This window comes from Mesoplodon bidens (assembly GCF_964165515.1).
Source record: "Mesoplodon bidens genome assembly, chromosome: 19".
Taxonomy (NCBI): Eukaryota; Metazoa; Chordata; class Mammalia; order Artiodactyla; family Ziphiidae; genus Mesoplodon; species Mesoplodon bidens.
In genome coordinates, this window is record NC_138179.1 from 23,102,796 (window position 1) to 23,130,747 (window position 27,952).

General features: G+C 40.3%; 1 protein-coding gene across 3 annotated transcripts in view; it reads right to left on the bottom strand.

Annotated features, from left to right (window-relative positions):
- The window catches only part of STX8 (syntaxin 8), a 250,742-nt gene that overhangs the window by 89,493 nt on the left and 133,297 nt on the right, over nt 1–27,952 (bottom strand). For all 3 annotated transcript variants that reach the window (XM_081219278.1, XM_081219280.1, XM_081219279.1), the window contains one exon: nt 10,324–10,425. In XM_081219278.1, coding sequence (XP_081075404.1) covers nt 10,324–10,425 — 102 coding nt within the window. The remainder of the gene's footprint in view (nt 1–10,323; nt 10,426–27,952) is intronic.

The following is a 27,952-nucleotide window of genomic DNA, read 5'->3' on the forward strand; positions in this document are numbered from 1 at the left end:
CATTCTTCATTATTATTTTTAATGGCTACATAAGCGTGACAAGAGCCTGAGACAGAGTGGTGAGAACACAAAGTGATGAACGGGGAAGAGAGAGATTTACTGCAGAGTTATTCTCAAACAGGCCTAGGGACTGACCAGAGAGAGGTGAAAGAGAGGCCCCAAAGTGTAGGACATCACCACATGTTTTATTTGGCCCACATGGAATTTTTAACAAGGTTTATTTATTGTCAACACTGAAATATTGGGAGATTTCACTTAAAAGATCCAGATTTCAGGCTTCCCATAAAAAAATAAACACAGAGATGATCTGGCGTTGCATTCCCACTCAGCAAAGCTCTGCTCTTTCCTCTCTCGTTTGCCACTGGAGAGAACCACAGGGGCCCGCTTCATTCATGAAGGTTTCCTGTCTGGCTTCCGAAAGTGTCTGAGGGGATGAAGGAAGTTTTTAGCCTGAAGAAATGGGAAGCAATGGGAAGAGGGAGCTTATGTGGGGCCAAAGATAAGGAGCCTATGAAGAGCACTCACAAACTGAGAGCACGTTGGGGGCAGTCAAGAGAAACTGAGTGGTAGTGGAAGAAGACACAGACCTTGCGATTCAGGTGAAGTTGGGGTCTGAGATGCAGAGCTGTGAGGTGCCCACGAAACCATCCAAGAGTCGACAGAGTAGGTCAAGGAAGAACTACCCCGCGCCCCCCTCACCCAAAAAGAGCAAAGGACTGAGCCCTGAGCATGTCTTCCATAGAAGATGGAAAAGGAAAAAAAGAAAGACAAAGGGGGACAGGATTAGCCCCTTGGCTCTCCATGAGCTGGTCCCATCCTGCCTGAATAGCTGCTCTAGGGAATATCACAATAAAGTGAGTCACGCAAATTTGTGGTTTCCCAGCGCATATGAGTTATGTTTACCCTATACTGTAATCTATTAAGGGTGCAATAGCATTATGTCTACAAAAACAATGTACATAACTTAATTAAAAAAACACTCTATTTAAAAACAATGCTAACCATCATCTGACAACGCAGGGTTGCCATGAGCCTTCACTTTGTAAAAAAACAAACAAACCAAAAGAACACCCACATCATCTGTGACGTACAATAAGAGAAAAGCGCAATGAAATGATGTACGCCTGTACACTGAAAAAAGCTTAACGCTGCTCCCACCTTGGGTCTAAATGAGTCTACTTGAGAAATACATCTGTAATAGATAATGTGCTTTGTTTTGTTTTTTCCCTGGATGTCCAGCTCCAACCCCCATTTCCATTCTGAGGGAATGCCCATCATGTGAAGTCTAACACAGCCAGATTCTTCCTCTGCCCAGCCTTGGCAGCCAGGCCTGGCCAGCTCGGCACTCTTCCACTGACCCAGAGAGGGAGAGACGGTCAGAGGCAGCGGCGTCACTCGGCAGCTCTGGCGGTGGCATCCCGAGCTTGCTCTCCCTGCCCAGGGACGGCAGCTCTGCCCCCGGCCCTCCAGCTCCCTGTCACTGCTCTGGGCCTCAAACAATCTTCCACTCAGGAGCCTGCTGATATACGAAGGAGACCGTTGATATAAGACGGCCAGAGCTGGTCTCTGATTCTGACCCTGGAAGCATCCTAACCAATACCCAAAAGTCCTAAATACAGAAAAAAGCTTTATGCATCTAATACAGCATTACTTTTACAGAAAATTGTGGAAATCATCTAAAAGCCCCCAAACAAGAGTATTTAAGTAAATGATGGTACATCTATCTGATGGGATGGTACTAACGGTATTAAAAGAAAAATAGGTTTATAATAAGACATTAGCTATAATTGAAAAGAGTCTGAAAAAGAATATATATGCATATGTGTATTTATCTATATATGAATCACTTTGCTGTACACCTGAAACATTGTAAATCAACTGTTCTTCAACTTAAAAGTTTAAAAAATACATAATAAAACATTAAAAAGAATGGTTAAAAATACAGGATTATCATAATCTCGTCAAAATACTATGTATAGAAAAAATGACTAGAAGTACCAAAATATTAAGGGACTTCCCTGGTGGCGCAGTGGTTAAGAATCCGCCTGCCAATGCAGGGGACACAGGTTCAAGTCCTGGTCTGGGAAGATCTCACATGCTGCAGAGCAACTAATCCTGTGCACCACAGCTACTGAAGCCTGCACGCCTAGAACCCATGCTCTGCAACAAGAGAAGGCCCCACTCGCTGCAACTAGAGAAAGCCCATGCGCAGCAACGAAGACCCAATGCAGCCAAAAATAAAATTTTTTTAAAGTTTATTTAAAAAGTACCAAAATTGGGCTTCCCTGGTGGCACAGTGGTTGGGAGTCCGCCTGCCAATGCAGGGGACACGGGTTCAAGCCCTGGCCCGGGCGGATCCCACATGCTGCGGAGCGACTAAGCCCGTGCGCCACAACTACTGAAGCCCGCGCGCCGTGCTCCGCCATAAGAGAAGCCACTGCAGTGAGAAGTCCGCGCGCCGCAATGAAGACCCAACGCAGCCAAAAATAAAATTTATAAAAAAAAAAAAAAAAAAAAAAGTACCAAAATATTAATAGTAAAAGTATATTTTCCTTAAAATTTTAATTAATTCTTAAATTACAAAGTAATACAGGCTTATCATAAAAACTTCTAGGGCTTCCCTGGTGGCGCAGTGGTTGACAGTCCACCTGCCGATGCAGGGAACACGGGTTCGTGCCCCGGTCTGGGAAGATCCCACATGCCGCGGAGCGGCTGGGCCCATGAAGCCATGGCCGCTGAGCCTGCGCGTCTGGAACCTGTGCTCCGCAATGGGAGAGACCACAACAGTGAGAGGCCCGCGTGCCGCAAAAAAAACAAAAACAAAAACAAAAAAAACTTCTGAAGCTTTGTAAAGAAAACATCAACAAGCTCGCGTCACCCAGCTCCAAGCCTGGCCCCCGTACACATCTCTGAAGTAACCGATGTCACCTGCACCGCCACACCTGTTGTCACGCTCTAATCAACACGTCTACACAGCACCTATGTGGATCCTTCTGTCTTTCCCTGTTTCCCTCTCTCCATCCCTTTCTCCTTTAAATGGCATCACAGTGTACACACCCTGCTTATTTTGGTTTGTCACTTGACCGGACCCAGAAGAAGCTTCTCCTACTCATCCTTCAGACGTCTGCTCCTGTGTTGTGTCCTCCTGGAAACCTCTGGGCCCCTAGGCTGATTGAGAGCCTTTTCTGCCTGCGCTACTGCAGTCATTAGTGATTTACAGTGTGTCCCCCACCTCCTACACTCCAAGTTCCCCGAGGGCAGGAACTGTGTGCCCCAGGTACCTTTCAGCTCCAGTACTGAGCCCAGTGCCTGGCACACAGAGTAAATGTGCGTGATTGTACCGTTGATCATATTTATATAAGCCGTTGCTCCCATCGTGTGAATTTGGTGTCTGAATGCAGCTAACATCTACCTGGCTACCAGTATTACCAAGATAAATAAGATGAGTCCCTCTCTTTAGGGCTCCCTTATTTTGTAAACATGCTCTTTTCAGTTGATTTAAAACTGTTTCCCTCCCAAGACATATCTGTTGTAATTTTAGAGAAATGACTTTTCTCCATTACAGAGATAATAGATACCAGGTCGTGAAACCATAGAGCATAAAATTCTTGGGAGACCTGCTTCTAAAATCCAAGCCCAGTAATTGTGTTGGCATGGAGGGAGAAAAGAGTGAATGAATGAATGGGAAAGGCAGCAGTGAGGTTAAGGATCAGAGGGCTCTGGAGGCAGATACACATTAGTGAAGGACTGGGCGTTTCTCCAGAGACCGAATGAAAGGTGACACGGGGGTACAGAGTCAGGCACACACGTATGTAAAGAATAAGGGAGCGGGCTTCCCTGGTGGCGCAGTGGTTGGGAGTCCGCCTGCCAATGCAGGGGACACAGGTTCGTGCCCCAGTCCGGGAAGATCCCAGATGCCACGGAGCGGCTGGGCCCGTGAGTCATGGCCACTGAGCCTGCACATCCGGAGCCTGTGCCCCGCAACGGGAGAGGCCACAACAGTGAGAGGCCCGCGTACCGCAAAAAAAAAAAAAAAAAAAAACTAGCTTATCTCAACGAAGAAGGGTAAGAAGGAAGGAAACAATAGCTAAGAATATTCTTGATAAACAGTAAGATAAATAAAAGAACTCGCAGAGTTATTCTCTTGCTCCAGATTAATTGTTTGTGTTTGTGGTAAGGTTTTGAAAACAATTCCTTGAGAGATTAAGTTGTCTCTAAGGTCAGTTAAATAAGCTAGACAACTTGGAATTCAGTTTCTTACCTATTTTGTGTTCAGTTCAAAACAGCTAACATAAGAAAAAGTGAGTTTTGTGCAATACAAAAGGAAGGCAGCCTCACCACCATCCCGCATATGCACTAGAGGTGGCTTTGACTAACTTCATGACTGGTAATGGCTTCAGCCACAAGATTATAAATTTCGGTTTATTTGGAAAAAAAAAATCAACTCCATTTCTGATTAAATGAGAATGCAAACCTCCTAGCTCCATAATATTTCTGCATAACTTACTCAAACCATCACTATTCTCCTTAAAGACCTTTCTAAGCTGGCTTCAAAGAGAGGTAAGAGCCTCTGAGTCTTACTTATTAAGGTGGCTCTCGACGACCAATTTAAAGCCACATTTTAACGTCGGCTGGCATTTACCGAGGACTCACTAGCACAGTCACGATACCACCCAGACTGTTCTCATGCAGTCTGCAGAATAGCCATGGTACCCTCATTTTGAGCCATAGAGAGGGCAGGCGGCTCTCCAAGTCACCCAGGTTGTAAGTGGCTGAGCCCAGATTGTGACCCCCCTTTGCCTGGCTCCACGCCCATGCGGTACTGTCCTTTCTCAACCACTGAACTCTTCCACCTCCTTAAGATGACCCCATTCCAAGGAGTGGAAGGCAAATCCAATGGTTCCAGATAGAGATCGTGTCAATGCAATGTCAGTTGGGCTGATTTCTAACAACATCAATGAGACGCTGCTAAAATCACAGTAACTGTGCTTGGACAACATTATGTAATAGTCAATATACTGAGAAGCAGCACTGTCCCTCAACCCGAGTCATTCAGAACCCTTAGTCTGGCCTTTCACAATCGGCTGCGTCCCTCAGACTCAGACGAGGCTCTATTTTGAATTCTAATGAGGACGAGGCACAATGAATATTTAAACTGCAATTACAAAGATCCTGCTTTTATGTGGATGTCCTTAACACAAATAACATCTGAAAGTACATATAGGTGCCAATGGAAAATATCAGTCTAGTTTGTGTTTAAAAGCTGGAGAGAGACAATACTGTTTTCTACTTGATGCTATTATTGGGGTGGGGGCAGGAGAAGAAAAGGGAGGAAAAACCACCCAAAGATCCCAGTAAAAAAAATTTTAAAGCCCAGGCTTCCGAGTGAAAGGTTCACAAAGAGGTGCTTGAATCCTTTGTTAACAACTGAACAAACAAATTCATCATCGGGCCGTTCTGTGTGGCCCCCTTGCAATTGGGTCTGTCCTTTTAACGAGAAATTTCCTCACTGGGAAAGCATCTATGACTGATATATCAGATGGGCGAGGACGATATGGTGGCGGAAGGAAAACAAAAGACCATTTCACGGTTCACAGCCTATTTTTGCACTCCCTTAAGTAAAATGATGATGTGCTGCTGCTATTCTCAGCTCACTTACATTCTCTTAGTTAAACAGTCATGGAGTTAACAGTAACAGTAACTGAGTTACCCTGAGGGAGTTGCTTAATTCCCACCCCCCAAATAGTTAAAACATACCCTGGCTTGTAGTATCATGTACTATGTGTCTGTGTTTACATATCAGTGATCAACCTGGCCTTGCACTAGGGAAGAGCAAGTGATTAACTCTTTACTATGTCATGAGGCTCTTGGACCAAGCCTTTGCCCCCAGGCCGTAATTTAACTTCCATGGCGTTTGGACATCCTTTCGTAAATGTTAGCATTTATGGAAAGGGAATACGGTTTATTTTTTTCTTATATGTCCTCTGGTTGAGTTTCTCTCCTGCTGGCCCCAAATATGTCCACTGAGACTTGAGTTTCAGTTACCTTTTATTTCTAGAAATTCTGTTTGATCCCATTTCAAATTTTCTATGTTGTTCTTTATAGTTCCTATTCTCTGAAGATACTTCCAAACTTGTCATGTCCTTCTTTAAATATAATCATAATTGATTTTATAATCTACATCTGATAATTCTAACACTGCAAGTCTATGCAGATTGGTTTCTGTGGTCTGTTGCTGATCCTTGCTCATGTTGTGTGGTTTCCCAATATGCTACGTTACCTTTGAGTGTGTGCTGGTCATTGCCTTGAAATTTTTATTTTTGGTTGATTCCTAGAGACCAAGGATAAACATGCTCTCCTCCACAGAGGTATTTCATTATTTCTGCCAGGCACCTTGAGCTACAACAGGTACATACAGCTACCCAGGATACAAAATGCACAGGAGAGCCTTTCTGTGACCACAACTTGTCAGGAACGATAGTTTTTCCTTTCTTTTTCTTCTTCTCATCTGTTCAGTGCCAAGGCTGCCTTCTCCACAATCCCCAAGGGCAATTTATTTCTGGTTCACTTTTATCCCAAGGGTATAGCTCTTTGGGGCCCCACTTTAATGGGAAAAGGGTCTCCTATTACACTTCCCAACTAGGGTGGGCCTTACCTTCCAACTCCACTTGCCTACCCCTCTCAGGCTGCAGAAGCCCCTGACTCCTGCCTGCAAGTGGGCTTTATTAGATTAAAAAAAAGAAACTACTAGAAAGTACCTAAGAGTTTAAAGGCTGAAAGCAAAACAAAAGGTCAGGTCAGTATTGTAGTTACCCCACGAAATTTAAAACTGAATTACAATTTGATTCAGCAATTCCTTTTCTGGGTATGTACACAAAAAAGCAGGGACTGGAACTGATATTGTACACCCATGTTCACAGCAGCATTATTCACAATAGCCAAAAGGTGGAAACAACCCAAGAATCCACTGACAGATAAATGGATAAACAAAATGTGGCATAAACATAACAGTGGAATATTATTCAGCCTAAAAAAGGAAGGAAATTCCTGACACGTGGTACAACAAAGAGGAATATTGAAGACATTACACTAAGTGAAATAAGCCAGATACAAAAGGACAAATACTGTATGGTTCCACTTATATGAGGTACCTAGAGTAGTCATATTTGTAGAGACAGGAAGCAGAGTGGTGGCTGCCAGGGGCTGCTGGGCGAGGAATGGGGAGTTAGTGTTTAATGGATGCAGACTTGCAGTTTGGGAAGATGAAAAAGTTCTGGAGATACATGGATGGTGGTGGTAAATGCACAACAATGTAAATGTATTTAACACCACTGAACTGCATGCTTAAAAAGAGTTACAATGGTAAAGTTTATGTTAGGTATACTATACCAAAATAAAAACTTTTTTTTTTTTAAAAGGTCAGGCTAATGTTGCTAAGGGCTGCTAGACCTAATCAGTAAATTGCACAATATACCCTGTGTTCCAAGGCTTAATACTGATCAGGGGAAGACTTAGAAGTTAATTGCTGGGGGTCATGAATACAAGTCTAACCTCCTTAGACCTTTGGAGCCACATGCTGAACCTCCATCAATATGCAAAACTAGCAGTGTTTGTCGACAAACATGTACATAATTGCAAAGTTCCCTTGAACAAATACAAATGCAAAACATTTTTCTGTAAAGTTATCAGGCACCACAAATGATATAAGGATAGTTATGTGGTGTTGCTATACTATTGACAGAACTGCTAAATAAATATTAGGGGAAAAATTGAAGGGATGAGAGAAAGAATTCTCTCTAAAGTATTTCCATTGAAAAAAATTGGAGAAATTTCTTCTTTCAGCATCTGTTGTACTGTTGTACCTCCCCCTTCTGAATTGCTACATGTAATTCTAATACAGATAATATATACACTTATAAGTAAATATAAAGGGGGCATGAGATCAATTCACACTTAACACATTTTAAGATACCAATACATGTTCAAAAAACATGCATTTTAGTAATTCTGGGCATCTCTAAATTTCTCCTGTTTTCAAAAAAAAATTAAACAGCTCAGCTCAGAAGATTTTATGGACATTTATGGCTATAAGGAGCAACACCAGGTAAAACTACAAAATAAAAAATTGGCAACAGTAGAAGCAATATTCTCCATTATGACGTCATAAATGGCATGTGGTGAGGGCCTCTATGTTTCAAATACAAAATCTTACTCGCTTAGTGCATGATTGCTTAGTGCACGAAAAAGACCTCAGGAGGGCTTCCCTGGTGGCGCAGTGGTTGGGAGTCCGCCTGCCGATGCAGGGGACACGGGTTCGTGCCCCGGTCCGGGAAGATCCCACATGCCACGGAGCGGCTGGGCCCGTGAGCCATGGCCGCTGGGCCTGCGCGTCCGGAGCCTGTGCTCCGCAACAGGAGAGGCCACAACAGTGAGAGGCCCGCGTACAGCAAAAAAAAAAAAAAAGACCTCAGGAAAGTTGTCTCTTAACTGGAAGATTCTTCCTACTTTCAACATATAAAGATAATGGCTAATACTTGCTCACTGCTTATTATGTGCCAACAACTATTGTAAGTGCTGTATATCCCTATCTATCTACTCACCTACCTACCTCTATATCATCTATATCTTTACCTACATTAACTCATTTATTCCTTGCAACAACCCTCTAAGGTATGTACCATTATTATTCCCATTTCAGAGATGGCGAAATCGAGGCAAAGGGGAGTGGGTTTTCCCAAGGTCACACAGCCAGTGAATGGTAGAGCTGGGATTTGAGCCCAGGCTCTGGGGCCCATGTTCTTCACTATCATGCTTTATCGCCTCTCTGAATAAAATATGGAAATTCAGGGACGCTGGCGAGTGGACACTTTACATATTTTATACAATTTCATTTTGATAACCAGGTCATTTTTTTTTTTTTTTTACAGCCGAGGAAACTAAAGTTCAGAAAGATTAAGTTTATATAAGAATCGAAGATAATAACAGATGGAGGTGGGAGTGAACCCATCTATCTCTGTCGCCAAAGTTTCAGGATCTGGTGCAAAGAACATCCCCTATGGCTAGAAATTAGGAGAAGGCTGGTAAAGCACAATCAAGGAGGCTTTACTTTGCGCAGGAAGTAGAAAGAAGCACATGCCTACAGGCGCAGAAGCACAGAGTGGCTTGGTATCTGGTGGATGAGAACTGCCAGGTTACGGGGAGCAGACAGGTGATAAAAGGGCAGCAGGTGGGCGCCTCCAAGTTCCACTTCCTCTGAGATTCCAGAGTCCATTTTGCCCAGTCCTCCATCACCCTGTTGTTCTAGATTTCTGTTTAACCACACACACAGGCAAGGAAGGTAACACTTCTCAAGCTGTGCATCCCAGATGACCCTCGCACAGAGATCCTTGTTCTAAAACTGGATAGATGGGAGGGGTCCAGTGTATTTTTCGTATTGAAAGGGCTAAAAGTCAGGCAAAGCCTGTGCTCAGATCATTAGTTTTTTTTAGTGCTACTGCACTTCTATTTATAACAAAGTTATTAGCCTTATAAACTTAGTTATCTTTGTGAGATGAAGCATCAAATAACAATGACTGTGATTACTGCTAGTGTCGCCACCATTCACTGTCACTTACCTGTGGGCAAGGCACTGTGCACAAGCAATAGATCATTGAAACCCCACAAACACGTGCATCAGAACTTCTGCCGAAGAGCAAGGACCCACATCGGGATTGCCTGGTGCGCTTGTTAAATGATGAACACTCTTGAACCCCAACCTAGCCCTACTCAACCAGAATCTCGACGGGAGGGCCAGGGAATCAGCACTTTAAGAGTCATTCCCAGTGATTCTTATTTTGGCCTGTGTTTCCTCATTTTACGTACAAGGTATTAAGAAATGATAACTTCACTAAATAACAGGATATAAACTCATTTGAACTGTAGAATCTGTGCTCTTAACTGCTCTATGGCTCAAGCTTCAACAATGAAGCAACTAAAACAGGCACAAAACAAGCAAGATCGCCTTTAAAACCCATGAGATCTGCCACCACCAGTCTGCATGATGTATTAGAATTTCCCAAACTATTATTCTCGGTAAGCATACAGGAAGGTTTCTTACTTTAAATTAAAAAAAAAGTTAACAATGCATTATACTTCCCCTGCCCTCATAACAACTCATTTCATTTTAACAAGATTTAGGGATCTTCTAGCAATTTCAATGCTTCATCACTTGAAACTGCCTGTACTAGAAGAGCAACCAAATCCCTGCGGTAAAATTAGACCAACCTGGGAAGCTTATCCGCAAATGATTAGAGAGGCAGAGCTGTAGCTACAGCAATCTCTTACCACAAGACGTGGACTTCCTGTCCACCAGATTCACACGCCTGGTTTCGGTGCGAAGTTTCTCATCGGTATTCTCCACCAGGTTGGCAAGGTCATCAATTATCTCTATAAAGGAAAACAAAGATGCATGGTTAATACTCCAAAAATACCTTGGCTCACATCAGAGTCTCATAGCTGTGGTGGTCCTTCCTAGTAATAATTCTCTTAACTGAAGTGAGTGAGAAGATTTTAAAGAACTCACGTATATTCTCTGAAAACTGCAATTCTGATTCATTAAAGGTTGGAGGTGGGGTCGGGAGAGAAGGAGTAGTAAAGAAAAAAATGAGTTCAACACAATTCCAGGAGACAGAGGAGAAATGTCAAAAGTTCAGGGGAAAGAAAGCATGACCCAACAAATTTATGCCCAGCCAAGTTGTCACTGGAGTATAAAGACGACAGACATACGGTATAGAGGACTTCAGGGACCACTGGGATCTTTCTTAAGAAAACTACTTGATGATGAAATCTAGCCAACCAAGAGGTGAATAAAAATACAGAACTCTGGGCTGGAGAAGCCAGAGGCCATGACATAAGAGATGATGGTGAGAACTGAATCCTTTTAAATACTGAGCTGAGAACAAATAAATATATAGATTAGGTTACAGAAAAGTAGACAAACATAATAAACAGTGACAATGGAATTATAAGTGAAAATCAGGAAGCACTTGGGGGGCGGTGGCAAGAAAGGTAAGCAACAGCTAAGATGTTAATTTCTTCATCACTCACAGCAGAGTCATATCAAGCTGTTGGAAAGTAAAACATAGAGATTTACAGCTTTGTAAAAATCACCAAAGCTTCAATGTTTTATGTTATTATTTTGTTAACCTTAAATGGATCTTTTAGCAACTACTACCTCTTGGAGAGAACTCTTCATGTGAAGTTTATCTTTTTTTTTTTTTTTTTTTTTTGCAGTACCCGGGCCTCTCACTGCTGTGGCCTCTCCCGTTGAGGAGCACAGGCTCCGGACACGCAGGCTCAGCAGCCATGGCTCACGGGCCCAGCCGCTCCGCGGCATGTGGGATCCTCCCGGACCGGGGCAAGAACCCGTGTCCCCCGCATCGGCAGGCGGACTCTCAACCACTGTGCCACCAGGGAAGCCCCTGAAGTTTATCTTTTAATAGTGAAATAAAGCACTTAATATTAAAATAGCATATATAATATGATCCTACTTATGTAAAATTATTTCTATCCCTCCTTTTATACATACGAACCTGTAAAGATATATCCAATGTTAACCTAATGTTAATAATGACTATTTCTAGGTGGTGTGATCCTGGGTGATCTTCCTTGTATTATCTGTTTTATCTGAATTTCTTATAATGAACTCTATATACTATTTTTTTTTAATTTTGGTTCTTTTTCCTCCCTCCTTCCCTCTCTCCCTTTTTAGTGATTGCTTTAGAGATATGTTGTCCAATACGTTACCATTTTTCTTAAAGAATGAAATAAAACCCACAAGGAAGTCAAAGAAAGCTTTCAGAAAGTTGTTTGAGCTCAGTTTTCATGGCCATGTATGTGGGTGAAGAAGCAAGAATAGTGCGACTCATGCAAAAAGAGTAGCATATGAAAGGCACAGAAGAGTTGGGAGGTCTTTCTTCCAGCTCCTACAGCACTTCCTACAATCTTTTTACTTAGAGACCCTTTTTTTTGTACTGAATTATCTGTTTGCATGTCTTTCTTTTACAGAAAGAGTATGACAGACACTAACTTTTATTCATCTCTGTATCTCCCATCCCTAGGAGAGTGCTTAATATACAACAAGATAAATACTACAAGATAAAGGCCGTGAATGGAGTGTAAAAGATAAAAGCATTGAATAATTTCAAAGCATTGAATAATTTGCTGCTTCTTAGAAAAGTGGATCTAAGCCAAATTTGCCCAATATTATCTGTACAACACCTGCCTAGAAAATATTTCACTATTATTTAACGATCCATTCATAACTATTTCCTTGTCAATGACATACTCTCCCAGTTTCCCTTTCACTTATCTGTAAGCTCTGTCTAGTCTCCTCTTCCTCTTAAATGATGGTGATCCCCAGAATTCTGTATATTTCTACTCTATTTCAGTTTTAAATCTAAAATTTAAATTCAATAATTTAATTTTAAATATTTTTAATATTTAAAATATTAAAATTTTAATTTAAATATTTTAAAATTAAAAAACTTTTTTCTGCTCTACATAGCGCTCCAAAGATCCTTGACTCAAATAGCCAACTGCTTACTACTTAACTCTACCTTGAAATTCCTACAAATATCTGACTCTCAAGGTCTCTAAAACTAAACTCTTCATCTTCCCTCAAACTGGACTCCCCTATCTTCGTTGCCTCAGTTAATGGCACCACCATTCATTTTTGCTTGCCCAAGATGGAAATCTTTTTTTTTTTTCCCTGCTGTATTGGGTCTTCACTGCTATGCACGGGCTTTCTCTAGTTGCAGCAAGCAGGGGCTACTCTTTGTTGCAGTGCATGGGCTTCTCATTGTGGTGGCTTCTCTTGTTGCAGACCACAGGCTCTAGGTTCATGGGTCTCAGTAGTTGCACACGGACTCAGTAGTTGTGGTGCACAGGCTTAGTTGCTCTGCAGCATGTGGGATCTTCCTGGATGCATTGGCAGGCGGATTCTTAACCACCGTGCACTGCAATCAGTAGCCCCCGCTCGCCGCAACTAGAAAAAGCCCATGCATAGCAACAAAGACACAAAGCAGCCAAATATAAATAAGTAAATAAATAAGTAAATAAATAAATTTACATTTAAAAAAATAGACTGACAATACTAATTGTTGGGGATGATTTGGCACAAAGTTAAATGAAGTAGTATTTGTCTGTTCTACTCCAGCTAAGCATATATCTACTCTATGACCCAGAAATTTCACCCTTAGGAATTTACCAAACAGGAATAGAAACATGTTTCTCAAAAAGACGTGTACAGGGCTTTCCTGGTGGCACAGTGCTTGAGAGTCCGCCTGCCGATGCAGGGGACACAGGTTCGTGCCCTGGTCCGGGAAGATCCCACATGCCGCGGAGCGGCTGGGCCCGTGAGCCATGGCCGCTGAGCCTGCATGTCCGGAGCCTGTGCTCCGCAACGGGAGAGGCCACAGCAGTGAGAGGCCCACGTACCGGAAAAAAAAAAAAAAAAAGACCTGTACAAAAATATACCCAACAGCGATACTCACGAGAACCCAAAACTAGGAACCACCTAATATCCATCAATAGGGGAATGGATAAGCAAACTGTGGTAACTGTACTGTTCAGTAATAAAAAACAAAGAGCTTCTTATAACTGTAACAACTGTTACTTTGTTGGCTAAATAATAAAAAAAATAAATCTCAAAAGCATTTTGTTGGCGAAAATTAGAAAGTAATACATACTTAATAATTCCATTATAAAGTATGAGGACAAACCTAATCTACTAGATAGAAATCAGAAAGCAGTTGCCTCTGGGGTGGGGATGGAGGGGACTGACTGGAAAGGGAGAAGAGGGAATTTTCTGGGACGATGGAAATGTTCTAAATATTCTCACAAATGTATGCAGTTGTCAAAATGCATGGAACTGAACACTAAGGTCTGTACACTTTGTTGTATGTAAATTATACCTCAATTAAAAATGTAAAGCAGAAACAACAAGGACCTGTTGTATGGCACAGGGAACTATATTGAATACCTTGTAATAACCTACAATGGAAAAGAATCTGAAAAAAATATATATATGTATATAAAAAACTGAATCACTTTGCTATACACTTGAAACTAACACAACATTGTAAATCAACTATACTTCAATAAAAAGTTGTTTGAAAAAAATACATATGTATATAAATTAGAAAAAAAAATTGACGTTTACAATATCATGATACTTCTAGGATTTTCCAGAAAGGAAGAAAAAAGGGAGGGAGGAAGGAAGGCAGGCAGGCAGGGAGACCTGTTGGAAAGACAAAGCAAATGACTTAGAATAACAAAATTTTCCAGCTGCAAGAAGTCAGGGGATCATCTTGTACCTCCTCCCCCTTAACAACCCCCCACCCAACCCCGTGCCAGTAACAGGGAAGCTCGTGAGAAAATCAATTCCACGGCTGAGCTGGAGGGGGACTGTAATTATAAGTTTCTATATTTCGAGCTGAAAAGCTGCCTGCTTTTAACTTTCACCTTCTATTTCTAGAACAACACAATTCCAGTGTTCTTCCTTCCAGAAGACAATTCTCCTCGTATAACTCCTTAGTCTTGTCTTCTCAGCTACAGACACTTAGCTCTGAACATTAACAGATTGTCAGAGGAAGCGATTTCTAGATCTTGTGACATCTTGATGCACTGTATTCATCCTAAAATGTGACGCGAGGACTTGGATCCATCGTTTCAGGTTCTGTCCAGTCAGCACAGAACACACTGAGTTTCGACAGAGTAGCATATATAAAAGTCAGTATTTTTAAGTTCCATTCCTCATGTCCTATCAGGATATTCCATAGTAACAGCTATGCTTCCTAGAGTTGCTTGGTCCATTGTTCTCATGCAAATGATTACAGTTGAGATTGCATGATATGTTTTAATGTCACAACATGTAACAAAATTTAGACTTAATAAGCTTCTAGCACTATAAGAAAGTCAAGTGCAAAATATTCCTTGTCAGATACTAAATACAATATGTCAGCTGTTATATGTTAACTGGGTTTCTGGATAGAGTTCTCATTAAATTTGTAAATATTCATAACAGAGGTAAATACAAAATTGGTAGAAGATTAGCTAAGCAAAAATCAGCAGTCAACACTGAAGGGGTTAATGTTTTAATCTCAGACCAAACACAGAGTTTTTCATCTTGGTTGGTAAACCTCATCTGATTACTAGTTTGTTTGCTTTAAAAACAAACAAACAAAAATCCCTCTATTTTTAGGTGATAAAAATCATTTAATAGCAGTTTATAAATGAGAGGGGGAAAAGTATAAGATTATCCACACACCCCAGTAATGACTCCTATGGCTTCCCTTCTAAGATTTGACATACACATACGCATTTTTATATAATTGCAATATATAAGCCTTTTGCCCTGTTAACATATCATTTGTATGCTTTCATCTTGTTACACAGTCTTCAGTTATAATTTCTAACGGTTACAAAATATTCATGCCATTAAATAAACATTCATTAAAAATAGCCCATTATGGTATATGTAGAATTCTTCTATATTTCCATATAATGAGTCAATGAATTCTTTCCTCCGTTATCATCTTCCTTCTTTTCTATTGTTTTCTTAATTAAGCGTGATTTTGACTGCCACATGGACTTTGAAACATACCGCCAAGTCAGTTTTTAAAAGGTTTGCACTGCCACTACTGTTGGTTGGTTTGATCAAATTCACTCATCAATATGACCTCAGAAGGCGATTTCCAAGAGCAGGGAGCCTGGGGGAATTCCCACCTTGCAGCCTAGTAGCTTCTAAGGGGGGAATTCCCCCAACCACAGTCAGTTACGAGCACATTAAACACAGTTTTCAGAATACAGGTTAAGAAATAACCAGCTGACTCTTTCAGATCCCTCAAAGTACAGCCTCCAAAGAGCAACTGGTATTTTACTTCCTGGTAAGTATTTGCACTTGGTTTCAAGAAGGAACTTATGTTTCTATCACATGTTAATTCGAGATACCAAGTGCCATTCCAACACAGAAAGAAAAAAAATGGACAATAGAAAGTATTTTCTCATCAAAAAGCGGTGAGAAATATTACACAGTGCCAACATAGCTGGCTCCAAATATATTTAATTTTCTTCTAGGCTCAGTTACAGTCTCAGTAAAATCTATATAAGGGCAGAGAGTGTGCTGCATATTTTCAGATAAATTTGGTGCCTTTTGCACTCATAATGGATGCTGGCACTTGCAAAGTCATTATGTTGTTATGCCTTTCACTTAATTGCTAATGACATTTGAAGACAAGCATTAAAAAAACCAAACGGTGAATAAAGACCTTTTCTTGAGGGCATTAGTTTAACTCCCTTTATTCCCTACAATGGAAACTAAACATGGGGTGGGTGATAACCTCTAATAATACACTTTTCTGTACACTAGGAAACCAGGAACAGAAGGATAGACCAATCTGTGACTCAGCAAAGGAAAAGTAACACGTTGGCCAAGGCACCCTATGGCAGGGCACCCAAGCAGAGCCTCTGGGAGCACTCAAGCTTCAGAGGCCTAGGAGAAAGCCCCTTGGCCATACCTGCTCCCATTTTAAGCAGGAACAGGTGGGCCAGGCTGCGCAGAAAGCACAGGCTCCTTTCCTTCTTCCTCCCCACCATCAACCCCACGGCCTTTCAGTCTTCCTTCATCCAGGCTGAAACGTGTGTAACAGAGGCCTATGCTGAGTTAGAACCCTTCCCAACTTCTAACAACAGACAGACACTGACGTGTGTGTGAAGATGAGCAAAGAGCCAAAAGGTGTAAATAAAGAGGGAGCATCTGCTCCCCCTCCCTCACCCCTTTTGCCCTAGAAAACACAATTCCTTCCAGAAAAGGACAAAACTTGAGAAACTGGTTTCTGTTTTTAAAACAAGATTCAAGAGGACACTAAATCAATACAACAGAACAGAGAGCCACAATGAGGGACCAACCTAAGTTACTAGAAACAGTGCTCCAGGTAGAAACACACCTGTCAAATTAAAAACCGCAGTGAAGGCAGTTAAACAGATTGTAATCTAAATAAAAGATTTAGTTAGAAAACAAACTGGAATAATCTCCCAGAAGTCACAGAAAGAGGTTACAGAGGACAAAATATGGAAGGAAAAAAATAAGAGACAGGGATAAACATCCAGGAAAACAGAAGGAGAAACAGCGGTCAAGTAAATAATAAATTTTCCTCTTAAACCAGAACCCGAGTCTCATAATATAATAATCAAGATCAAATCCAAAATTACTCAGGATATGAAGTACCAGAAAACCTTAAGATGCATCAGAAAAGACAATCAGCAGATGCCAATGCTGAAATGACACAGCTGTTGGAATTATCTGACAAAGACTTTAAAGCAGCTATAATATAAATGCCCCAACAAGTAAAAGTGAACACTCTTGAAACAAAAGTTTCAGAAAAAAATTTTTAAAAAAAGCAGAGCGGCTGGGCCCGTGAGCCATGGCCGCTGAGCCTGCGCATCCGGAGCCTGTGCTCCGCAACAGGAGAGGCCACAACAGTGAGAGGCCTGCATACCGCAAAAAAAAAAAAAAAAAAAAAAAAAGCAGAAAATATAGAGAAGAACCAAATGTGAATTGCAAAACTGAAAACTACAAGAATCAAAATTAGAAAAACTCACTGGATGGGCTCAATAGCAGAATGGAGATGACAGAGGAAAGAGGCAGTGAACTGGAAGACAGGTCAACAGAAACGATCAAATCTGAACAATGAGGAGAAAAGGCAGGGGGATGACCATAGCCTAAGGGACCTACGGGACAATGGCCAAAGGTCAAACATTCATGTCATCAGAGTCCCAGAAGGAGAGGAAAAGAGTGTGGGGCACAAAAATATTTGAAGAAATATGGCTGAAGTTCTTAAGTTTGACAAAAAACATAAACTTATACATTCAAGAAGCTCAGAAAACCCCCCAAAAGATAAACACAGAGAAATCCATGTCTGGACACATCAAACCCAAACCGTTGAACACTAAAAACAAAGGAAAAAATCTTGAAAACCACCCCCCAAAATGACATATTACTTCTAGGAAAACAAAGATTTGAAAGACTGTGGATTTCTCACCAGAAATCATGGAGGCCAGAAGAATGTATAAGAACATTTTTAAAATGCTGAAAGGAAACTGTCAACACAGAAGTTTATATCCAGCAAAAATATCCTTTGGGAATCAAGGTGAAAGAAAGGTATTCTCAGATGAAGTGCTAAGAGAATTTACAGACACCACACAAAAAAACTGCTGAAGGCAATTTTTCAGACAGAAAGGAAATCACACCAGCAGAAAATCTGGTACATCAGAAATGAAGAACAACAGAATGATAAACATTTGGGTAAATATAATAGATCCTTCTCCAATTAAGTTCTTTAATTATTTGACAGTTGAAAGCAAAACTTACAACATCTGGTTTTCAATGAACATGAGTATCATACACCATACTGACGGGAGGGAAGGGTAAAGGGACCTTTATGGTGGTATGGTTACTATACCCCCAATAGACATGATAAAATACTGATTCTAAGCAGACTGCAGAATGTTAAGTATATATATTGTCATCCCTAGTAACCACAAATACAATCTGTACAAAGATATATAGCAAAAAGCTCAACAGAAAAATTAAAATGGAATACTACAAAAGTTTATATGTGTGATTCCATTTATATGATAGTCTCCAAAAGACAAAACTATACTGATGGAGAACAAGCCAGTTGGTGATCACCAAGGGTTAGGGATGGGGGAGGGAACAACGGCAAAGGAACAGCACAAGGGGTGATGGAACTGTTCTGTGTCCTGTCTGTGGTAGTGGTTACACAAACCTATACATGTGTTAAAATTCACAGCACTACACAAACACACACACAGTCGATTTTTCTGTATGTTAATTTAAAAATTCAAATTAAAAAAGATATAATGAACAAAGAGAGGTATGGGTAAAGGAAGAACATCAGAGAATGCTAGTGTTTAAAGAACAAGAGGAACAAAAACTAGAAACAAAGGAGGAGGCTAAAAAAGCAGAAGAGAATGCTGTCCTAGAGGGCAGCGCTGCAGAAAAGAGGGTGGCATATACCATGTCTATGGACTGGTAATCGGGCCACTGCTGTGGACTGTGCTGAGAGCCGCTTTGGGTGGGGGAAGAAGGGGGCAATTTGCCTGAGTTGCAGGACTGAATGCAGCCCAAGTGTGGGGAAAGGAAGATGGTAAGAGGACCCTAGTGTGTTACTGAAAACTCTTATAATGTAAAACCAAAACACTAACTACTAACATTTACTGAAAACTTGCCAGGTGCTAAATCACTGTTTTTATTTTATTTTATTTTTATTTATTTATTTTTGCGGTACACGGGCCTCTCACTGTTGTGGCCTCTCCCTTTGCGGAGCACAGGCTCCGGACGTACAGGCTCAGCGGCCATGGCTCACAGGCCCAGCTGCTCCGCGGCATGTGGGATCTTCCCGGACCGGGGCACGAACCCGTGTCCCCTGCATCGGCAGGCGGATTCTCAACCACTGCGCCACCAGGGAAGCCCCTAAATCACTGTTTTTAAATCTTGAGTTGTATCTAGTTCATTATAAAGTGAAAAACAATTCTTCTATACCCCACAGTATTAGTATGTTATTCTATTTAAATTATTTAATTAAATATAAACATCAATGGTAGTATATATTATTTATGTTTATATCTCTTTATTCCATAGTTCTAAAAATATTCATATTAAAAATAAAAACTAAAATTCTGTTTAATAACAATAATTTCATGCTGACAGAGACAGCCTGTTTTCTGAGTAGTAAATTGCTGCTTGAAACATGAATATGATACAGACTAAAGTATGGGTCCTTTGGGGTTGTCCTGCTAGTCTTTATTCCAATTGTGGAGACATCTTTCAGACATTGCACAGTGACAGCCTTTGGCCTTCTCTTGCAAGCAAATGTATCATTACATATTAAGTATACCTTCTTCTCTCATCAGCCAAGGATTACTAAGACAATTACAAATACAAATGTGGGCTAGAATTGCATGGCAAGACACAATACAGTGGTCATCCCAACAATATTTAAAAATCAAAAGGATTTTCTGGATTATCAATAGTAGAGAGAAGAAATTTTTTAAGTCATTAAAAATAAAGTCCCGCAGAGCTCAGAGAAGGCACCATTGGTCCTAATTTGAATATAGAATGCTAAAAGCATAACATTTCTTACCTTAAGTTACTCATTAAACAGCTCTACAATAGGCATAAAAATATTGACCTCACCAGTTTTCCTAGCCCTTCAAGAAAAACATCTACTTAAAAAAAATGTTAAGGAGGAGACCTTCAAGATGGCAGAGGAGTAAGACGTAGTAAGGAGTAAGACGTAGAGATTACCTTCCTCCCCACAAGTACATCAGAAATACATCTACATGTGGAACAACTCCTATAGAACACCTACTGAACAGTGGCAGAAGACCTCAGACTTCCCAAAAGGCAAGAAACTCCCCATGTACCTGGGTAGGGGAAAAGAAAAAAGTATCAAGTATCTTTTCTGACCACAATGCTGTGAGACTAGATATCAATTACAGGAAAAAAATCTGTAAAAAAATACAAACACATGGAAGCTAAACAATACACTACTAAAAAACCAAGATATAACTGAAAAAATCAAAGAGGAAATCAAAAAATACCCAGAAACAAATGACAATGAAAACATGACAACCCAAAACATATGGGATGCAGCAAAAGCAGTTCTAAGAGGCAATTTTATAGCAATACAATCCTACCTCAAGAAACAAGAAACATCTCAAACAACCTAACCTTACACCTAAAGCAATTAGAGAAAGAACAAAAAAAAACCCAGTTAGCAGAAGGAAAGAAATCATGAAGATCAGATCACAAATAAATGAAAAAGAAATGAAGGAAACCATGGCAAAGACCAATAAAACTAAAAGCTGGTTCTTTGAGAAGATAAACAAAATTGATAAACCATTAGCCAGACTCATCAGGAAAAAAAGGGAGAAGACTCAAATCAGTAAAATTAGAAATGAAAAAGGAGAAGTAATAAATGACACTGTAGAAATACAAAGGATCATGAGAGATTACTACAAGCAACTATATGCCAATAAAATGGACAACCTGGAAGAAACAAATTCTTAGAAAAGCACCACCTTCTGAGACTGAACCAGGAAGAAATAGAAAGTATAAACAGACCAATCACAAGCACTGAAATTGAGACTGTGATTAAAAATCTTCCAACAAACAGAAGCCCAGGACCAGATGGCTTCACAGGTGAATTCTATCAAACATTCAGAGAAGAGCTAACACCTATCCTTCTCAAACTCTTCCAAAATATAGCAGAGGGAGGAACACTCCCAAACTCATTCTACGAGGCCACCATCACCCTGATACCAAAACCACACAAAGATGTCACAAAGAAAGAAAACTACAGGCCAATATCACTGAGGAACATAAATGCAAAAATCCTCAACAAAATACTAGCAAACAGAATCCAACAGCACATTAAAAGGATCATACACCATGATCAAGTGGGGTTTATCCCAGGAATGCAAGGATTCTTCAATATACGCAAATCAGTGTGATAAACCATATTAACAAATTGAAGGAGAAAAACCATATGATCATCTCAATAGATGCAGAAAAACTATCAACAAAATTCAACACCAATTTATGATAAAAACCCTCCAGAAAGCAGGCATAGAGGAAACTTACCTCAACATAATAAAGGCCATATATGACAAACCCACAGCCAATATCGTTCTCAGTGGTGAAGAACTGAAACCATTTCCATTTAAGACCAGGAACAAGACAAGATTGTCACTCTCACCACTATTATTCAACAAATTTTGGAAGTTTTAGCCACAGCAATCAGAGATGAAAAAGAAAAGGAATCCAAGTTGGAAAAGAAGAAGTAAAGCTGTCACATGATACTATACATAGAGAATCCTAGAGATGCTACCAGAAAACTACTAGAGCTAATCAATGAATTTGGTAAAGTAACAGGATACCAAATTAAGGCACAGAAATCTCTTGCATTCCTATACAGTAATGATGAAAAAGCTGAAAGAGAAATTAAGGAAACACTCCCACTAACCACTGCAACAAAAATAATAAAATACCTAGGAATAAACCTACCTAAGGAGACAAAAGACCTGTATGCAGAAAACTATAAGACACTGATGAAAAAAAATTAAAGATGATACAAACAGATAGAGAGATATACCATGTTCTTGGATTGGAAGAATCAACATTGTGAAAATGACTCTACTACCCAAATCCATCTACAGATTCAATGCAATCCCTATCAAACTACCAATGGCATTTTTCACAGAACTAGAACAAAATATTTCACAGTTTGTATGGAAACAGAAAAGACCCCGAATAGCCAAAGCAATCTTGAGAAAGAAAAATGGAGCTGGAGGAATCAGGCTCCCTGACTTCAGACTATACTACAAAGCTACAGTAAGCAAGACAGTGTGGTACTGGCACAAAAACAGAAATACAGATCAATGGAACAGGATAGAAAGCACAGAGATAAACCCACGCACATATGGTCACCTTATCTTTGATAAAGGAGGCAAGAATATACAATGGAGAAAAGACAGCCTCTTCAATAAGTGGTGCTGGGAAAACTGGACAGCTACATGTAAAAGAATGAAATTAGAACACTCCCTAACACCATACACAAAAATAAACTCAAAACAGATTAAAGACTTAAATGTAAGGCCAGACACTATAAAACTCTTAGAGGAAAACACAGGCAGAACACTCTATGACATAAATCACAGCAAGATCCTTTTTGACCCACCTCCTAGAGAAATGGAAGTAAAAAGAAAAATAAACAAATGGGACCTAATGAAACTTAAAACTTTTGCACAGCAAGGGAAACCATCCACGACACGAAAAGACAACCCTCAGAATGGGAGAAAATATTTGCAAACGAAGCAACTGACAAAGGGTTAATCTGCAAAATATACAAGCAGCTCAATATCAAATAAACAAACAACCCAATCCAAAAATGGACAGAAGACCTAAACAGACATTTCTCCAAAGAAGATATACAGATTGCCAACAAACACATGAAAGGATGCTCAACATCACTAATCATTAGAGAAATGCAAATCAAAACTACAATGAGATATCACCTCACACTGGTTAGAACAGCCATCATAAAAAAAAAATCTATAAACAGTAAATGCTGGAGAGAGTATGGAGAAAAGGGAACCCTCTTGCACTGTTGGTAGGAATGTAAATTGATACAGCCACTATGGAGAACAGTATGGAGGTTCCTTAAAAAACTAGAAATAGAACTACCATATGACCCAGCAATCCCACTACGGGGCATATACCCCAACAAAACCATAATTCAAAAAGAGTCATGTACCACAATATTCATTGCAGCTCTATTCACAATAGGCAGGACATGGAAGCACCTAAGTGTCCATCGACAGATGAACGGATAAAGAAGATGTGGTACATATATACAATGGAATATTACTGTTATAAAGAGAAACAAAATTGAGTTATTTGTAGTGAGGTGGATGGACTAGAGACTGTCATCAGAGTGAAGTAAGTCAGAAAGAGAAAAACAAATACCGTATGCTAACACATATATATAGAATCTAAAAAACAGAAAAAAATGCTTCTGAAGAACCTAGCAGCAGGACAGGAATAAAGACAAAGACGTAGAGAATGGACTTGAGGACAGAGGGAGCGGAAGGGTAAGCTGGGACGAAGTGAGAGAGTGGCATGGACATATATACACTACCAAACGTAAAATAGACAGCTAGTGGGAAGCAGCCACATAGCACAGGGAGATCTGCTCAGTGCTCTGTGACCACCTAGAGGGGTGGGATAGGGAGGGTGGGAGGGAGACGCAAGAAGGAGGAGATATGGGGATATATGTATATGTGTAGCTGATTCACTTTGTTATAAAGCAGAAACTAAGACACCATTGTAAAGGAATTATACTCCAATAAAGATGTTAAAAAAAAAGGTTAAGGCATATTAGAACCCCTGCTAATTATGTAACAATAAAAATACATTTCCCGTTATTTTAGAAAACTGGAATCCTGGTGATAATGTGCTCAGCTCTGACTGAATAATTTCAAGATAATCACCACGTTTTTTGCACCTTGAATAAAAAGGCTATATACTGTATGAATCTAATCATATGACATCCTGGAAGAGGCAAAACTATAGAGAGAATACAGTGATCAGTGTTTGCCAGGAGTTTAGAAGGAACAGGGAAGGGATGAACAGGTGAAGCACAGGGATTTTTAGGGCAGTACAAAAGTCTGTATGATACTGTAACGGTGAATATGTGACATTATGGATTTGTCAAAACCCACAGAACTTTACATTCATTAAGGTTCACTTCTTGTGCTGTAAATTAAGTAAACAAAAATCATTTAGGAGGCTGGGGATTCCAGGAAGGAACACAGAGTGTGATACGAGCATCTAGCTGTACTGTAAATGTATCAAACAGCATCCCTGAAAAGGGTGGAAAGAACAGGTGCTGACGTAAGTTACTCTGGGAATGAGTGGAGTCTGTAAGACTGGAGGCAAAAGCACTGCATATAAGCGCTGAATTCTAGTTGATGCAGTGGATTTACCTGGTGGTACGAGTTAATTACAATAGGGCTTATACATGTACATGGAAGTGAGCAATTACGGAAATGGATGATGGATGGTAAGGGCCAGATTCTCACTGCTGGACTGGAAATTTAAAGATAAGCAAGAAGAGGAGGCTAGGACAATCCATGTGGTTAACAGATGAGAGTCAGAGACATCGGTATGACCTTAATATAAAGACGGTTACATAGGGATATGTGTTAGTAAACAGACATGCAGTTCTATGCTTTGTCAACTGAGAAGGCATTAAAAAAAAGCAATACCCCAGGAGCAACAAGCACACTTGGCACCCAGATCTTGGTTTTAAGGCCATTCTCCAGTAAAAGAAAATAGATGACTCTCGGACTGGCACAGGAAATATATAAGAGGAGCTTGAAGTATCTGGTAGGATAGAAACTAAGGAAGTGCTTTAAAAGACAAACAACAACAACAACAAAACAACCTCACCAGTGGGGATATGTCAAAGGAGCATAGGAGCCAACCGACAGAGCTGCGCATGGCCAAAGCTGGAATAATTTGAGCAACAAAATAAAGTAGCCAAAAGTATAAAATAATATCTATAGTAAATATCCATTAATTTTATACTAAATATAAATATCTGATATATACGCTGATAAAAAACACTTGATTGAATAAGTTCATAAATGAGGGAGAAGAGACAAATCTCCCATGAGAAATTCCCAATAGTTTATGTAGCCAGTCCGTCTCCAAGGAGGGGGGAGTATATGTCTTCACCACTTAGGTGTGGGCCACAGGTACTGACTTCCTCCCCAGGAGCTGAGCGTGGAAATAAAGGAAGGGGAGGGAGCACCTTTAAGGGGGAGAAGCCCAACAGACACTACCTCAGCCAGATGATCAAGGTTAACGTGAACGGTCGCAGATCACGTGGACCGTATGCACCCTGGATCTGGTATGATGAAAACGGCACTTGACCTCTGTGGACTTCCTCCTACTAACTGATAACTGCAGTCTTATCATGAGGAAAACATCAGACAAAGTCTAGCTGTGTAGTATCTTACAAAATACCTGGCCAGTATCCCCCAGAACTGTCAACATCACCAAAAACAAGAAGTCTGAGAAACTGCCACCACAGCCAAGAGAAGCCTAAAGAGACATGACACTGGAATGTAATGGGGTATCCTGGATAAGATCCTGGAGCAGAGAAAGGACATCAGGTAAAAACTAAGGAAATCTGCATCAACTATGGACTTAAGTATGTATCGATACTGGTTCATTAAAAGTAAAAAATATACCACACTAACGTAAGAAACTAGGCACAGGGTACATGGGAACCCTCTAGTATCATCTTCTCAATTTTTCTGTAAATCTGAAACTGTTCTAAAGAATAAAGTCTTATTTTTAAAAAGCCAATAGCTAACAGCATATTTAAAGAGGACACATTAAACACTTTCTCCTAAGATCAGGAACAAGGCAAAGATGTCTATTAGTTTTGCCACGTCTAATCAATGTTTTGGGGGGGGGGGAAAAACCCCAGAGTTGGAAAAGTCATACGATCTGATTTCAGGCAATCAAGAGGGTTTGGAATGGCCAAAAGATCAACGGAACAGGACAGAGTCCAGAAACAGATTCAACACAGCTGGCCAACTGAGTTTCCACAAAGGATATCCACACAAACCTCAGATCCCATAAGAATGTCAGCAGGCCTATTTTTTTCAATTTTCTTAGGATCCCTACTTATATGCAAGAGTGAGGACATATTAAGTGAACATACGAATTCTCCACTGGCTCCTGACAAGCAGGTACTATTTCTGCTCATCCTTATGACAACCCCATGAGGCAAGTCTTCCTAGAGGCAAAGGTCAAAGAGGTGAAATGACGTGTCCAAAGTTACGCAGCTGGTAAGTGGCAAAGCCGGTCTGACTTGCAATCTGTCTGATTCCAGAGTTAAGTTGTTCGTAACGTTCAGAAAGGAAAAGGGGGACAGCAGATCAAACAGTACAAGACTGCCTTGTTTGTTCTCTTTTGCTTTGTTTGAAGATGAGATCATTCACATTTTCCCTATAAATATCTTCTAAACTATTGTTAAGTAAATGTTTGTTACTTAGTACAATGAATATCTGAATTTCTTAAGCCAAATCTATGATCCAGTTGAGTGTTCCTTTATGCTGTGTTACAGACACTACAGCTTTCTGCATAGTCAGTGGAATTATTTAAATACTATAAAACTAAAAATGTAATCTTATTTGTAACTGTTATAAGAATGTACAGTTCTTACTTGTTGTGATGCTGTATGTTGTTGGTCATAATCATAATTGTCTATGTCATGACAGACATGACAAAGACAATGTCACGACTTTGGTGGAGAATATAACCTCCAACTGGGAGCCAAGGCCATTGCCAACATTTCCCCTTTCACAAATGATTATAGAAAATCATGGATAATTTTTACCTACCTCCATTTTATCACTTAAGCTTCTAGACAGTCTCTCATGAAATATCTAGACCCAAACCATTGGATTTTTGCTCCCTTTGAGAAACAGCCTACCTTTCAAATCCAACAGGATTTGCCTGCCTGAGCAATTACTTTTCCTCTGGGACTCAAAAATGCCAACAGGATCACAGCCTTGCATTTCCATATCTGCCCCAGCTACTGAGTGTTTACAGCATGTTCAAGTTCTTATAGCACAGTAAGAACAAAATAGATAAATCCAAAAAGAAAACGTGAGGAATGGAGAAAGTCTTAAACATTATTTCTGGGTTCTTCCTCTTAGAGCTCAACAAAACAGACAAGCTTTTTATAAAATCCATAAAATAGCACTATTTCTAAGTTAGGGCTTACATTCCCTGTTTCAGTCTGATTTCATATAAATGAAGAGTTTTAAAAATACTGTATTAGGGCTTCCCTGGTGGCGCAGTGGTTGAGAGTCCGCCTGCCGATGCAGGGGACATGGGTTCGTGCCCTGGTCTGGGAAGATCCCACATGCCGCGGAGCGGCTGGGCCCGTGAGCCATGGCCGTTGAGCCTGCGCGTCCGGAGCCTGTGCTCCGCAACGGGAGAGGCCACAACAGTGAGAGGCCCACATACTGCAAAAAAAAAAAACAAAAAAAAAAACTGTATTAATTAATGATGGTAATACAGTTTTAAAGAACTGTAACCATTTATTATCTTGTCTGATCCTCCTGACAATCCTGAAAAGTAGATAGGGAAACTGTTAGAGTATTTTACAGATGTCCAAACAGGCCCACACAGATTATGCAACTTGCCTAAATTACCCCACGAATAAGTAGTAGGACACAAAGACGGGTCTCTGGATTTCAATTCAAAAGCTTTACTTGGTAGCTCATGCCTCTTATGTCTCAAATT